Genomic DNA, 12,571 nt, shown 5'->3' with positions numbered 1-12,571 from the left:
TTCCACCTCTATCTCAGGAGGATATTATCCGAAAGTGGTAAATTCGGGAGGAAATTCTCAACCTGCACGTATGTTATCGCAGAATTTGGTTTTGCATCTCACAAAAGGACTCGCGCCTCTTGCCTGATTTTGAACAGGTTTGTCTTTCTCTAATCACCGCTTCAAGAGGTCTACTGATTTTCTATTTTCTTGTCTATATTCGTTTTGTTTGTACTCGTTTCCTTTCTTCCTTCCATTTGTATTCTCGTGCTTAGTTATTTCTGCCTTTTTGAAAACATATTGACCATTTGATAGAACCTAGAATTAAATTGCGCGTTCTCGTTCTCTTTTATGTAATACTGTTATTCAACTCCGGGAGTTGAAGATTATATTCACGCAATGGATTGTTCATTTATATTGTTACCTTGTTTATTCTTCGTGGAAAGGTCAGTGTACAATTTTATTTTATGGATCTCTTCTATTTCCTTTGAAGCATTCGATGGTTCTGGTTAGTGTGGGATTAAAGGACTCAAACTATGCTCATTTCGATCTTGATTTGAATTATTGATAGAAGAATATAATGATAAAGGGCTTATTTTATTTATAGTTAGTTGACAGACTGGGCTTTTATATACTGTATAGCTTTATATCTCTGCTTCATTCTAATACTAGACCATTAAATATTTTACTGCCCATAAGGCACAGATTTTGCAAGAGGATTGTGAAAATTGGAGTAATTGGTAGAGGTGAAAATTTAAGGGCTCTTGTCTAAGAAGATGCAGCTGTATTACTGTAGACAAGTTCTCAGTATGAAGTAGTGAAAAGGGTAAATAGATTTCCAGGTTTATGGTTTATGCAGTTTTTAAGGAACTCAAATGTGGAACTAGGAAAAAGAAAGAGAAAAAAATGTTATGTTGTTGCTTGTCTTATGAGTAGAGAAGGGAAGGAAGATCCCTGTAGACTTAGTCATCGTTTTTCTCTTCATTTTGGTTCAAAATCCTGGAAGCTCTTGTGAAGACTTCTAGGTTTGATTATTGTCTTACTTTGGCAGCTGGGGCTCTTGTATGTCCTGAAATTTATGGTTTCTTTAATTTGATTCTGTACCCTCTTTTTAAGTTGGAATTGATGGAAGCCTCCTTTTTATCTAGCAAATTCTACATGGGTTTCCATTGTTTGTTGCTTGTGGAGCTAAACATGTAACGCATTAATAGGTAATGTCAACTAAGTGAGCTTCATGTTGTGGACAGGAGACTGCATAGTTAGAAGTTGCAAGTTCCATGACCAATTTTAAGTGATTCAAGGCAGATCTCTCGCTAAATCAGAAAATAGGATCTTTTGAAATTTTGCTCAAGCATAAGACAATCAGTGACTGTGACAGCTACTTGGTTGCGACTATTGCATGGATTGATTGCAGCCTTGAAATCTTTTTGTTTAAGCATTACTGATGCTTGATCAACTCTATTCAGATCAAAGTAGTCTGTGATAATGTTCAAATCAGGTTTTCAACAATTTGTTGGCATGAGGTTTTTTTATTCATTTGATTTTTTGAATGGCTGATAAGTTTCATTGAAAGAAAGAAAACAAAGGATTACAAAGCTTACAAATAAGGTAACATAAGAAAAGGAAAAAGAAAATACAAGAGCAAATCAAGAAATAGAGTTATCAATGAGTGCTGAAGTGAGGTCCCGCCTTTAGCAGGGGTGTCTGTGGCTGCATATGCCAAGCATAATACATGCTGAAGAGAGGTCCCGCCTTAGAGTTATCAATGAGTGATGAACTCAGGGATGAAATAGTTTACCGAAGATTAGTTGGGTAGTTGAAATACACTTCTATTACACGTCCAAATATATCGTTTGCTGTTAGTGTGGTTAGTCAGTTCATAGACTGCCACACAAGGTACACCTTGAGGCTGCACAGAGGATATTAAGATACTTAAAGGGGGTTCTTGGAAAAAGATTATTTTTCAAATCTCATGATCACCTTAAGATAAAAACTTAGATGCTGATTATACTGGGCCAATACTTGATAGAAAATTAATTATTGACCTAGGAGGAAACTTGATAAGGTGGAAGAGTAAGAAACAAAATGTGTTGGCCTGGTCCGGTGCTGAAACTGACTATAAGGCTATGTCTCATACTATTAGAAAATTAATGTGTGTAAGTTCAGTTGTTCGGGAGTTGAATCTACAAAATGATGGATCAATGACCTTATATTGTGATAATTAGTCTGCTATATTTATTGCAGGGAATTTAGTATTTCATGAGATAACAAAACATATAGAGGTAGATTGTCACTTCATTCGAGATGCAGTGATGAGGAAGAAAGTGGTTACCCCATACGTTCGACTTGGTAATCAAATTGGTGATGTATTTACAAAGAAATGCCTTGGGCAAACTTGAATTTGGGATTTTCTGTAACAAGTTGGAACTAAAGGATATCTACACTCCAGTTTGAGGGGGATTGTTGAAAGATGTCATGAAGGGTAGTTTGGTAATTTTAGCTATCTAAAAATGTCTAGTCATGACACCATCATGATCAGTATGTGTTTATAGATATATTTTCATGCAATTTGGAGTTGTACATATAAAGATATAGGTACATAAAAATACGTTTTTCGGGGACCATTACAGTCTCGTCTTTCCTTAAAACAATTTTGAAGCTGAAAATTCTAACCAGGAAATTTTTTTGGTTTGGCCATTTTTGCTAAAAAAAATGACTTTATACCACTATAAGGCCATGTTTATGCATTTTTTTTAGGAATGGTTGGGAAAGTATTTATAGAAAAAAATATGTCTCCAGGGACCATTAGAGTCTCGTCTTTCCTTAAAACAGTTTTAAAGCTGAAAATTCGAACAAGGAAAATTTTTGGTTCAACAATTTTTGCTGAAACAAATGACTTTATACCACTATAAGACCATGTTTATGCATTTTTTTAGGAATGGTTGGGAAAGTATTTTTAGTAAAAATATGTTTCCGGTGACCATTAGTGTTTCATATTTCCTAAAATAGTTTTGAAGTTGAAAATTTATACCAGGAAATTTTTGTGGTTTGACAATTTTTGTTGAAACAAACGACTTCATACAACTATAAAGCCATGTTTTTTTTTTTTTAATGAATGGTGTGTATATTGATAAAAAGGAGAAAAAAAATTACAAACCTAGGTCTAGGGGCTTGACTCCACAACAAAGTGTTGGAGAGAAATACCCGCCTTGACTTGGGTGTCTACCAGGTGATTAGCAGAACGGGGAATGTGATTCTGTCTACAACTTAAATGGGAAAATAAATTACATATTTCATTAAACATGTTCCAATGATGCTATGGGGGCCTGACGAAGTTTGCACACCAATTGATAACCACTTTTGAATCGCATTCAATACAAAGAGGACCAGAGAGGTAGCTAGAGAAAATTTTTGGCCCGTGCAACAGTCCTGAAAGTTCTGCTGAAAATACGTCTCCAAGAACCATTAGTGTTTTATGATTCCTGAAAACAGTTTTGAAGCTGAAAATTCATACCGGGAAAATTTTGTGGTTTGGCAATTTTTGCTGAATCAAATGACTTTATACAACTATAAGGCAATGTTTATGCATTTTTAGGAATGATTGGGAAAATATTTTTAGTAAAAATACGTCTCCAGGGACCATTAGTGCTTCATGTTTCTTGAAAACAATTTTGAATCTGAAAATTCATACTAGGAAAATTTTGTGGTTCGACAATTTTTGTTGAAACAAATGACTTTATACAACTTTATGGCTATAATAATGCATTTTTTTAGGATCGTTTGGAAAAGTAGTTCTAGTAAAAATATGTCTCCAGGGACCATTAGAGTCTCATCTTTCCTAAAAACAGTTTTGAAGCTGAAAATTTTGTGGTACGACAAGTTTTGCTGAAACAAATAACTTTATACAACTATAAGGCTATGTTTATGCATTTATTTAGGAATGTTTGGGAAAATATTTCTAGTAAAAATGTATCTCCAGGGACCATCAGTGTTTCATGTTTCCAGAAAACAGTCTTGAAGTTGAAAAATCATACCAAGAAAATTTTGTGGTATGACAATTTTTGCTGAAACAAATGACTTTATACAACTATAAGGCCATGTTTATGTATTTTTTAAGGAATGGTTTTGAAAGTATTTCTAGTAAAAATACGTCTCCAGGGACCATTAGTGTTTCATGTTTCCTGAAAACAGTTTTGGAGTTGATGCCTAAGGGCATTCTTTTCATTTAACTTTTTATCCCTTAGTTATAAAGGATGGGAGGTTGCCCTCGACTCTCAAGACACGAGGGCTTCTCATTGCTCTCGTCAGAATTTCTTCTCCTCTTCTCTCTCTCCTTTCGCTCTTTCTCTCTTCTCAAATCCTTACTTTTTCTCAAATAATTTGAAACTACATGTGCACTTGTTCAACGAGAAAATCACCCAAGTACAACATGTATATAAAATCAAAGATTAGTGGTACTTAGCTTTTCTGGAAATCAGTGACCATGAGTTTTAGGTCACAAATTTGATCTCCAAGGATGATTTCAAAGTTAAAGAGTGCTCAGGGAGGTTGTAGTTTATTGTAGCATTCATTCTTAGTTCATGGCTTGGAATCTCAACATTCCAAAATTAAGTCGTCGAATTTTGAATGAGACCTTTTGTCATTTTGTAAAATCCAAAATTTTCTTGACAAAAAATTACAAATATATATGTAAAATGATTTGTTTGAGTTACTGATTACAATGGTAGGTCACTTATAAATGCTCCAAACTTATATTGGCTGAACCCAAGCTCAATATATCTTTCTGCAATTTTTTGGCCTCTCCATTCGAATGTTGGGTAACTATTAGTATGGTCTTTCTTTCTAGATAGTTTTTGTGTGAGCCACCTTTCACTTGGTTCTTCATTCCAACAACTTTCTGTTTTTTTTTTTTTTTTTTTACCATTCAAATGCAGGGGCACCATTTGAATGATCTGTGCAGGTAAGGCTTAAAATGATTTGATTATCTCTTCCAACCTTAAATGCACACGGTTAGTTCCAATTATTTATTTTCATCAAAATTTGGCTGAATGAGGTGCTTGAAACCATATTCTCCCTACAGTAACCTATTTGAAGGAGAAAATCATGAGGCTTAACTCGAATCAACCCTGTTCTTATCTTTATAACTTAATATAATCATACCAACGGTCTCAGTGTTGGGTTCCATAATTTTTTTGTAAGAAGTTCAAGTGACATCATTTCATGCACAAGGAGACTTCACTGCTAGTTTACAATCTCAAATCTCACCTACACAGTTATTTCAAGCATGGGGTGAACTTAAGTATACATAAACAAGAAAACCTAACAGATATGTATTAATACTGGATCATGAAATTAATTCCAGCTCTAGGACATTTATTTGGGTTGTAAGATAAACATGTCTTGAGCTGCATCATTATGCAACATGAGTAAGGTGAGTGGAGGTGTTTATGTAGTGAAAATTTGTTGTGCCTGGCATCTTAAGGCGAGGGTAGCCGTGTGGATTATTGTTGGTGACTTCCTTAATCCAACTTGATTGAGAAGAATGTGATACTCAAATTCACAATCTTTTTTCAGTTTGTGCATCTTGAATCCCTTTGTATTGCCGTTTTTACATTTCACCCTTCTCCAGCCCTCTTTAAACTACTCTCTGAACTAAATGCAAAAATGGATGGACCATAACGAATATCTGATGTCATCAATGGCATCAAAAGCACTGCACTGCATACAATTTTCAGGTGTTGTTAAAGTTTGATGTAGTAACAACTGTTTTTTGTTGGTTCCACTACTAACATAACATGGTTTGCACTGCGATGCAGAGAGAGGTTTGTCGACTTTCCCTTCTCCCAATGGTGCTCTTATAGGCGTAAGCTGGGTTTCTATTAGTATATTTATTGGGGTTCTATTAGTATATTTATTGTCGAATGCTCCACATGATAATACGATAATCGTTTTATTAATCTTATGTTTATCCTTGATTTTCATTTATGCAGTTCCAGGATTTCAGATCATACTTGAAACAGAGGGAGTGTGCTGGGGGGTGATTGAACTGTCAGGCGGCACATTTATTTCGACCCGACTGCTTTTTATTCTCCCTTAGCCCCCGGGACATGCTCGTGACTCTCCATTTCACTATCAGCTAAGTGTATAGGACTGATTCTTCCAAAGGAAACTAACTCCGATTGGGTGTGATTCTCATTTCTCTCTAGTATAACGAGCACATTGTGGATACGAAGATGACTCTGCAGACCCTATTGTGGACAAAAAATTGCCATTGACCTAGGCTGTGGACACAGTTTTCTGTCTGATTTTTTCTAAATTTTTTTGAGTCGTTGGTTGTTACAAAATGAATGGTGTTTCTCTTTGTTCGGCATACCTGGTTTTTTTGGTGTTCTGTACAAACTAAACTAAATAGTTCATTGGAGCGCGTTTTCTGTGAAGATAGGTTTCATGGCTACTACCTTCGTGATAATGTAACGTACTATGTATCTTGTGCAGAAAAGATTTCTATTCTCATTTAGTAAAGCCCTCTGTAGCTTTAACTGTTAGAGCTAGAACTGGTGACTATCTTAGGAAGTTTGGTAAACTAGGATACTTACAGAAAGTTTGCTATGAAATATCTTATTAAAAAGAAAAAAAAAACTTATGGTCAATTGTGTTCGTTTGGAATGCTAGTTGTGGGATCCAGGCCAGTATGCGGTTGTTACAGGACTGGGTCCCAATATCCCATCGAACTGTGTCAATGCAGGACAGAACCAACTCCCTCTGTCGGTGACGACGGAGTTAGTGTCAACCTATCGTTAGTCCAGTAAATTACTCGTCGTGTCCTATCTCTTCTGTGTTTTTTTTTCTCTGGTTTGTAAGTTAATTGTTCGAAGATCATCTCTCTATTTTTTTTTCTTTCAACACTTGTTTATATGGAATCATAACACAAGCGTGGTGGGCAATACAACATTACATTATGAAACTTTAATGTATCGAAAGATTCAAGTAGCATGTTTTCAAAGTTCGAACCTACTCTGGGAAGTTTGAGCTAATATTTCCAGTCCTGGGGCCACCGCAGAAGTTTGTCAAAAGCCGTGGACATTTCATTGCTTTTTTATGCGTCTCCTCCTCTCCACCCTATCGTATCATTGTCTCCATTCATTTAGACACAGAGGGACCCCACTTTCCGTAGGGATCAACAACCAGCGTGGCCCACCCGCTCCAACCGTGACCCGAAACTGGGACAGACTCGGTAGCACGGAGAATGGTGAACTCGGAGTGTCGGCAGACCCAGTTCACGTTGGGAGTCGGGGAAATGGGCGGGGGCGGAGTGCAGTGGTACGTTGTGTTATGTGTCAGAGAACCCGAGGTACTACTGGCTACGCTGCATTTATTTATCTCACCAAAAGAACTCCGGCTAATTACTGTTCGAACTTTAAAATCCTAAACTAAATTACTAATCGATATTTTACTGCTCTTCGCAGCCCAGCTATAAGCTCCATAATTGTCGCGCCTGTCCAATCGAGACCGCACCGGCCTGGACCCAAACCCGGCTCGGATTCGGTCGGTGGACGAAAATAAAGGCAGTAATGGTATGACCAAAATCCTATACTATTTTTTTTTCTTCCTCCCGGTGGATATTCATTCACACGGGGAAGGTCGAAACCTGGCACTCTTCCCCTCCTTCCACCCTGTTTCTCCTTGCCTTTCCTCATCTTCTATCTAGCTATTTTCTCTGTAATCTGTCATCGTTTCTCTCTATTGTCGATGAGGATATAAGGTCCGAGATCGATTTTAGAGGGACCCCTTTTGGGGGCAGTTGGTTGATTTTTTTTTTTTTTTTTTTACCTGGCATGAAAGGGGAGGAGAAGGATGTGGAGAAGCATCTTTTGTGGGATCAGATGAAGACGCCGACGGCTCAAGCCAATGCCGCTGCCGGCGGTGGCCGCGCGGGTCGTCCGAAGCTCATGGTTACCCTCCTTCTCTTTGTTTCCATATTTTACTTCATTTATACCCTCAAGCTCATCTCCTCGTCTCAGACCTCCCCCTGCCACGACGCCGGAACCATAGTCGTCACCCGCTTGGCCCCTTCCAACACCTCCGTGGCTCTGCCACAACAGATCCGACAGTCCCGCTTCGACACCGGCCTGCAACACGTAGTGTTCGGCGTCGCGGCGTCGGCGAACTTGTGGGAGCAGCGGAAGAACTACATCAAGCTGTGGTGGCGGCCCAAACAGATGCGGGGCGTCGTGTGGCTCGATAAATCTGTCAAGGTAGCCAAAAATGAGGCCATTCCGGTGATCAGGATCTCCGGGAACACCTCGAAGTTCCCGTACAGCCACCGCAAGGGCCACCGGTCGGCCATCCGGATTTCCAGGATTGTGTCGGAGACATTGAAGATGGGGTTCAGGGACGTGCGGTGGTTCGTCATGGGCGACGACGACACCGTCTTCATTCCCGACAATCTGATCAGGGTTCTCTCTAAATACGACCACCGAGAGTTTTATTACATCGGCAGCCTCTCTGAGAGCCATTTGCAGAACATATACTTCTCATACGGGATGGCTTACGGCGGCGGAGGCTTCGCCATCAGTTACCCCCTCGCCGTCGCCCTCTCCAAAATGCAGGACCGTTGCATACAACGTTACCCTGGATTGTACGGCAGCGACGACCGGATGCAGGCTTGCATGGCCGAGCTCGGCGTTCCCCTCACCAAAGAGCTCGGCTTTCACCAAGTAGGAATACAGGCTTTTCCCACATCTTATGGATTTTCATCATTCCTTCTCTCTTCCCCCTCATCATCAGAAAGAAATCTGTTTAATTTGTTTTTTGTTTTTTTTTTTGTTTTTACTGGTCTGGATGTGATTTGGTTGTAACAGTACGACGTATACGGCAATTTGTTCGGACTTCTCGCGGCTCATCCGGTGACGCCGCTGGTGTCTCTCCATCACCTGGACGTGGTGGAGCCGATATTCCCCAATGTGACCCGCGTGGAAGCCCTCCGCCGGCTGTTCGTTCCTGTCAGCCTCGACTCAGCCGGCATCATGCAGCAGTCCATCTGTTACGACAAGGCCAAGAGATGGACCATCTCTGTTTCGTGGGGCTTCGCCGTCCAAATCTTCAGAGGCATTTTCTCCCCCAGAGAGATGGAAATGCCTTCCAGAACCTTTCTCAACTGGTACCGACGAGCCGACTATACGGCCTACGCCTTCAACACCCGTCCAGTCGCTCGCAACCCCTGCCAGAAACCCTTCGTCTTCTACCTCTCTTCCGCTCGAGTCGACCTCAATTTCAACCATACGGTCACCGAGTACGCCCGGCATCAGGTCCCCCATCCCCCCTGCCGCTGGAAGATGCAGCATCCCTCAGAAATCGATCGGATCATCGTTCACAAGAAACGCGACCCTTCTTTGTGGGAAAGGGTAATCATCATTCAACCCACCTCTCTTCGATTCAATTCTCCCAAACACGAATTAACAAATTTCTACCCAAAAAACGAAATAACTTGAATGAACCGTTCTCATCGATTTTCTAACTCTGCTCGTCGTTCTTGTAATCGTTTTTTGCAGTCCCCAAGAAGGAATTGCTGCAGACTAAAGCCTTCCAACAAGAAAGGAACCATGGTCATCGATGTGGCTGTATGTAAAGATGGTGAGATTAGTGAAGTATAGCTTATAATTTAGGCTTTTTTTTCATCCATTTCTTCTTTTCTCTTATTAATTGGTAAAATTAATTTTTTGCTTCCCATTTCTGTTCATCGGGTTTGCGACTTTGCCACAGAAACCATAATCACATAAAAAGATAAATTAGAAAACATACCCGTGGGCTGAGAATTATATTTTAACCAGACGTTTGTCACGGCATGGTACGCCACGTATCACGAGATGATTGACTCTTGTCTGTCCGCTTGTTTCCTGCAACTTTTGAGCTGGGTGTGTTTCGTCATTTCACTTGCCAATTGCCATATCCAGCATTAATCGCTAGTACAATCATTGCATCATTAGAGAATTGTTTAGGCTCTGGGTTGGATTGCTTGAGAGATGGTGATGTTGATTTTGACTCGCGTGGTCATGGTCTGGAAGTGGGTTTTCTTTACTCGATTCTGTAGTGGAGAGCTGTCTTTTTAAATTGCTTTTATGGACAACTCATAGGTTGCTACTGGGCACTCAGATGAATGAAGCCATCTACCTACCCTGGTATCTTCTGTTTTTAGAGGAGAGAGAGAAAGAGAGAGAGATATGAGCAATCGATGCTTTGCAAGTAGTGGAATCTGCAGGCTATAATTTTATTTATAAAGGAGGGATGAAGAAAAGAAAAGAGGATCTTCCCTCGAAAGTTAGAAAAAAGTCAAGTTTTATGAGATGGTAGTTTCAGGAAGCAGTGTGCTTCAATCTGCGGTCTAAATTCTAAAGATAGCCCATCGTCGGGGGAGGGGACAAGATGATAATTTGTTGATATCTATGTTGGCGTTTTCTTATTGATAGAACCCGACTGAGAATGTGCAGGCCGGCACGGTGAGCTTTTAATCTCAAGCCTCGAAACGGACATACCTGTTTGCTATATAATATAAGGGATTTCTGAAAAAAGAAACAACCTTCATACCGGGGAGCCAGGGGCAACTTAAAGAGCAACTGTTCAATGTTAGAAACCAGTGAATTTTGCCCTTTTTCCTTAAGATTTTCACCTTCCGTTTCTGCCCAGGTGTGATCCTGATCCATAAATTTCTGATTTTGTGGCTGCATAATACCAGATTTAAGCAATGTTATAGGAAAAGAGACTAGTCTGGCTGAATTGGGATCGGTTGACAAAAGGAGTGTCAAGTAAAACAAAGCCACTAGTGACCGTCGAGGAGGTAAATGTCGTAAGAAACGGCAAACTTTGGTAGCTACGGGCAGGAAATGCTCAACCAGCTCATGTCGTTTTCCGGAGCCTTGGATGCTTCAGATCTGGCGATTTTGTTTCCCCAAGTGCCAACGAGCAAGCTGTTAGGGTTGTTCTTTGAAAATAACTTCTAACAAGTAATCTCTGTCATCTCCCCATCACTGATTCCGAACGAGGAAAACAATAACCAATGAAGTCGAATGCGACCACTTGCGTCTAGTCTTTTGACTCAGATTGTCTCGTTAAAGTACAGTCGTGAATTTCTTCTATTCTCCGACGCATAGGTGAGTACGTTCATGAGTGATTGAATCACCTCCAGATTTCATATCTTTTCCATGGAAAGTACTGTTGAAGGATGTGACAAACTGCCGTTTCTGCCGTTAGCGTAGGTCTGAAGGTGAAACATTTATCAAGAGTGTCTATTGACGCGAGCCTCGTGCTTGAATTTTCATGTAGCGAGTCTCAAACTGATGTGTTTTAAGAAATATCGGGGGTATTTTCACAAAGAGGCCTGTTCTTGCATTTGACATAATGACGCTTTTGCGCATCATTCCCGTAGAATTGTCCTAGAATTCTGGTTTTTTCGTACCTTTTTGGAGCCATAAGGTATATCTAACAGGTGATCGAATTACAACTACCAAATAAAACTCAAAATCAAACTTTGAAGAGTTGTAATCTTTACTATCATTGTTTTAATTCTATAAATACTTGTTTCTTCATCAATAAAAATCACGGTAACTATTATTCCCAACGGTTTTTTTTCCTTGCTTTGTGCCCAATCCGTAGGGTGTGTAACAAGAAACTCGAATCCAGGGTTTTCGAATCGGACTGGGTTTGGTTCCTTGTGAAACCCGACCTGATGCCCACCCCTAGTCGTATTTGGTGGAACTTAAACTATCGTGAAAATAGCAATATTAGAGAGCAATGTCTAAGTTTAGCAAATAAATAGGCATCTTGCATGTTGTTTCATCCTGTTTTGAATTTTTTTCTACCCCCATGAATAGGAGGAGAGACAAAAACGATTAGTCCTCCCTAACGGCTTCCTCTCTTGCATCCAACAGTGGTGTGGGTACCATGGCAAGAACGAGAGGGAGAGAAGGATTTGCTTCCTCTCAAACTAGAGGAACATGAAAGGCCGCAAAGAGAAAAACTGTGACATCACAAGAACGAGATGGAAACTACAAATGCCACTCAAGATTTGACCTGGGAGGAAGCTAGACCTACAAGTTTGGTTTCTATTTTCCCTTCTCTTTGCTCAAAGTTCCATCCATCGATGGGGAAACCTGTTGTGCATAAGTTTTTATGTACTCTTGCATCATAAGTGCTGAAATAAAAGCTCCCACATCTTCTTTTTTATCCATTAAAAATATATGGTCCACGAACCAGGTGTTTTTTCAAATGTTAAACATTTTAATTTCAATGTCTTTTTCTTCTTGCTGCTTTAAGTTTTAACTTTTATATCCCTCTCTCCGATGAAGAAGTCAGTGATGAAAGAGTAATTGACCGACGACATTGTGGTCTGAACTTTTTTTTTTTTTTCTTGCAAGGCGTGTGATTATGTGGATTGGATTGTAGAGAAAGGGAACTATATTTTTGTTACTCAAATCCACCGAAATTTTGGAATTGGTGGTGTTTTTTCTACTCAACTATCTTACCATGTTGACACCCTATTGGATACAAATGTGAAATTATGTGCATGCATTAGTGACGATGTTGATGTGGGCAAGTA

The 12,571-nt window shown here is 39.7% G+C and overlaps 1 protein-coding gene across 3 annotated transcripts; it reads left to right on the top strand.

Moving 5' to 3' along the window:
• The first annotated feature begins 7,509 nt into the window (after window positions 1–7,509).
• On the top strand, window positions 7,510–12,182 carry LOC137948113 (uncharacterized). Of its 3 annotated transcripts, none has more exons than XM_068794063.1 (4): window positions 7,510–8,696; window positions 8,841–9,383; window positions 9,531–9,612; window positions 11,904–12,182. In XM_068794063.1, exons 1-4 carry the CDS (start codon window positions 7,815–7,817, stop codon window positions 11,996–11,998), a joined length of 1,602 nt encoding a protein of 533 aa, XP_068650164.1. In that variant the 5' UTR covers window positions 7,510–7,814; the 3' UTR covers window positions 11,999–12,182. The 3 variants fall into 3 exon arrangements, with proteins under 3 accessions (XP_068650164.1, XP_068650165.1, XP_068650166.1); XM_068794064.1 differs by lacking the exon at window positions 11,904–12,182 and adding an exon at window positions 10,467–10,546 and having other exon boundaries at window positions 7,511–8,696; XM_068794065.1 differs by lacking the exon at window positions 11,904–12,182 and adding an exon at window positions 10,113–10,420 and having other exon boundaries at window positions 7,512–8,696.
• Window positions 12,183–12,571: the final 389 nt, after the last annotated feature.

The sequence above is a fragment of the Aristolochia californica genome, unplaced genomic scaffold, assembly GCF_029961685.1.
Source record: "Aristolochia californica isolate CCGP_79_NKW_82.1479 unplaced genomic scaffold, dmAriCali1.0.hap1 SCAF_13, whole genome shotgun sequence".
NCBI lineage: Eukaryota > Viridiplantae > Streptophyta > Magnoliopsida > Piperales > Aristolochiaceae > Aristolochia > Aristolochia californica.
The sequence above is the reverse complement of the archived record's forward strand: the minus strand, read 5'-3'. Positions and strand labels throughout refer to the sequence as shown.

What these genes read in the sequence shown, in the direction of transcription:
- LOC137948113 (XM_068794063.1), top strand. Translation starts at nt 7,815, where the DNA reads ATGAAAGGGGAGGAGAAGGATGTGGAGAAGCATCTTTTGTGGGATCAG. An exon ending in AAGAGCTCGGCTTTCACCAA is followed by an intron (nt 8,697 to 8,840) that starts GTAGGAATACAG and finishes TGGTTGTAACAG; the next exon opens with TACGACGTATACGGCAATTT. An exon ending in ACCCTTCTTTGTGGGAAAGG is followed by an intron (nt 9,384 to 9,530) that starts GTAATCATCATT and finishes CGTTTTTTGCAG; the next exon opens with TCCCCAAGAAGGAATTGCTG.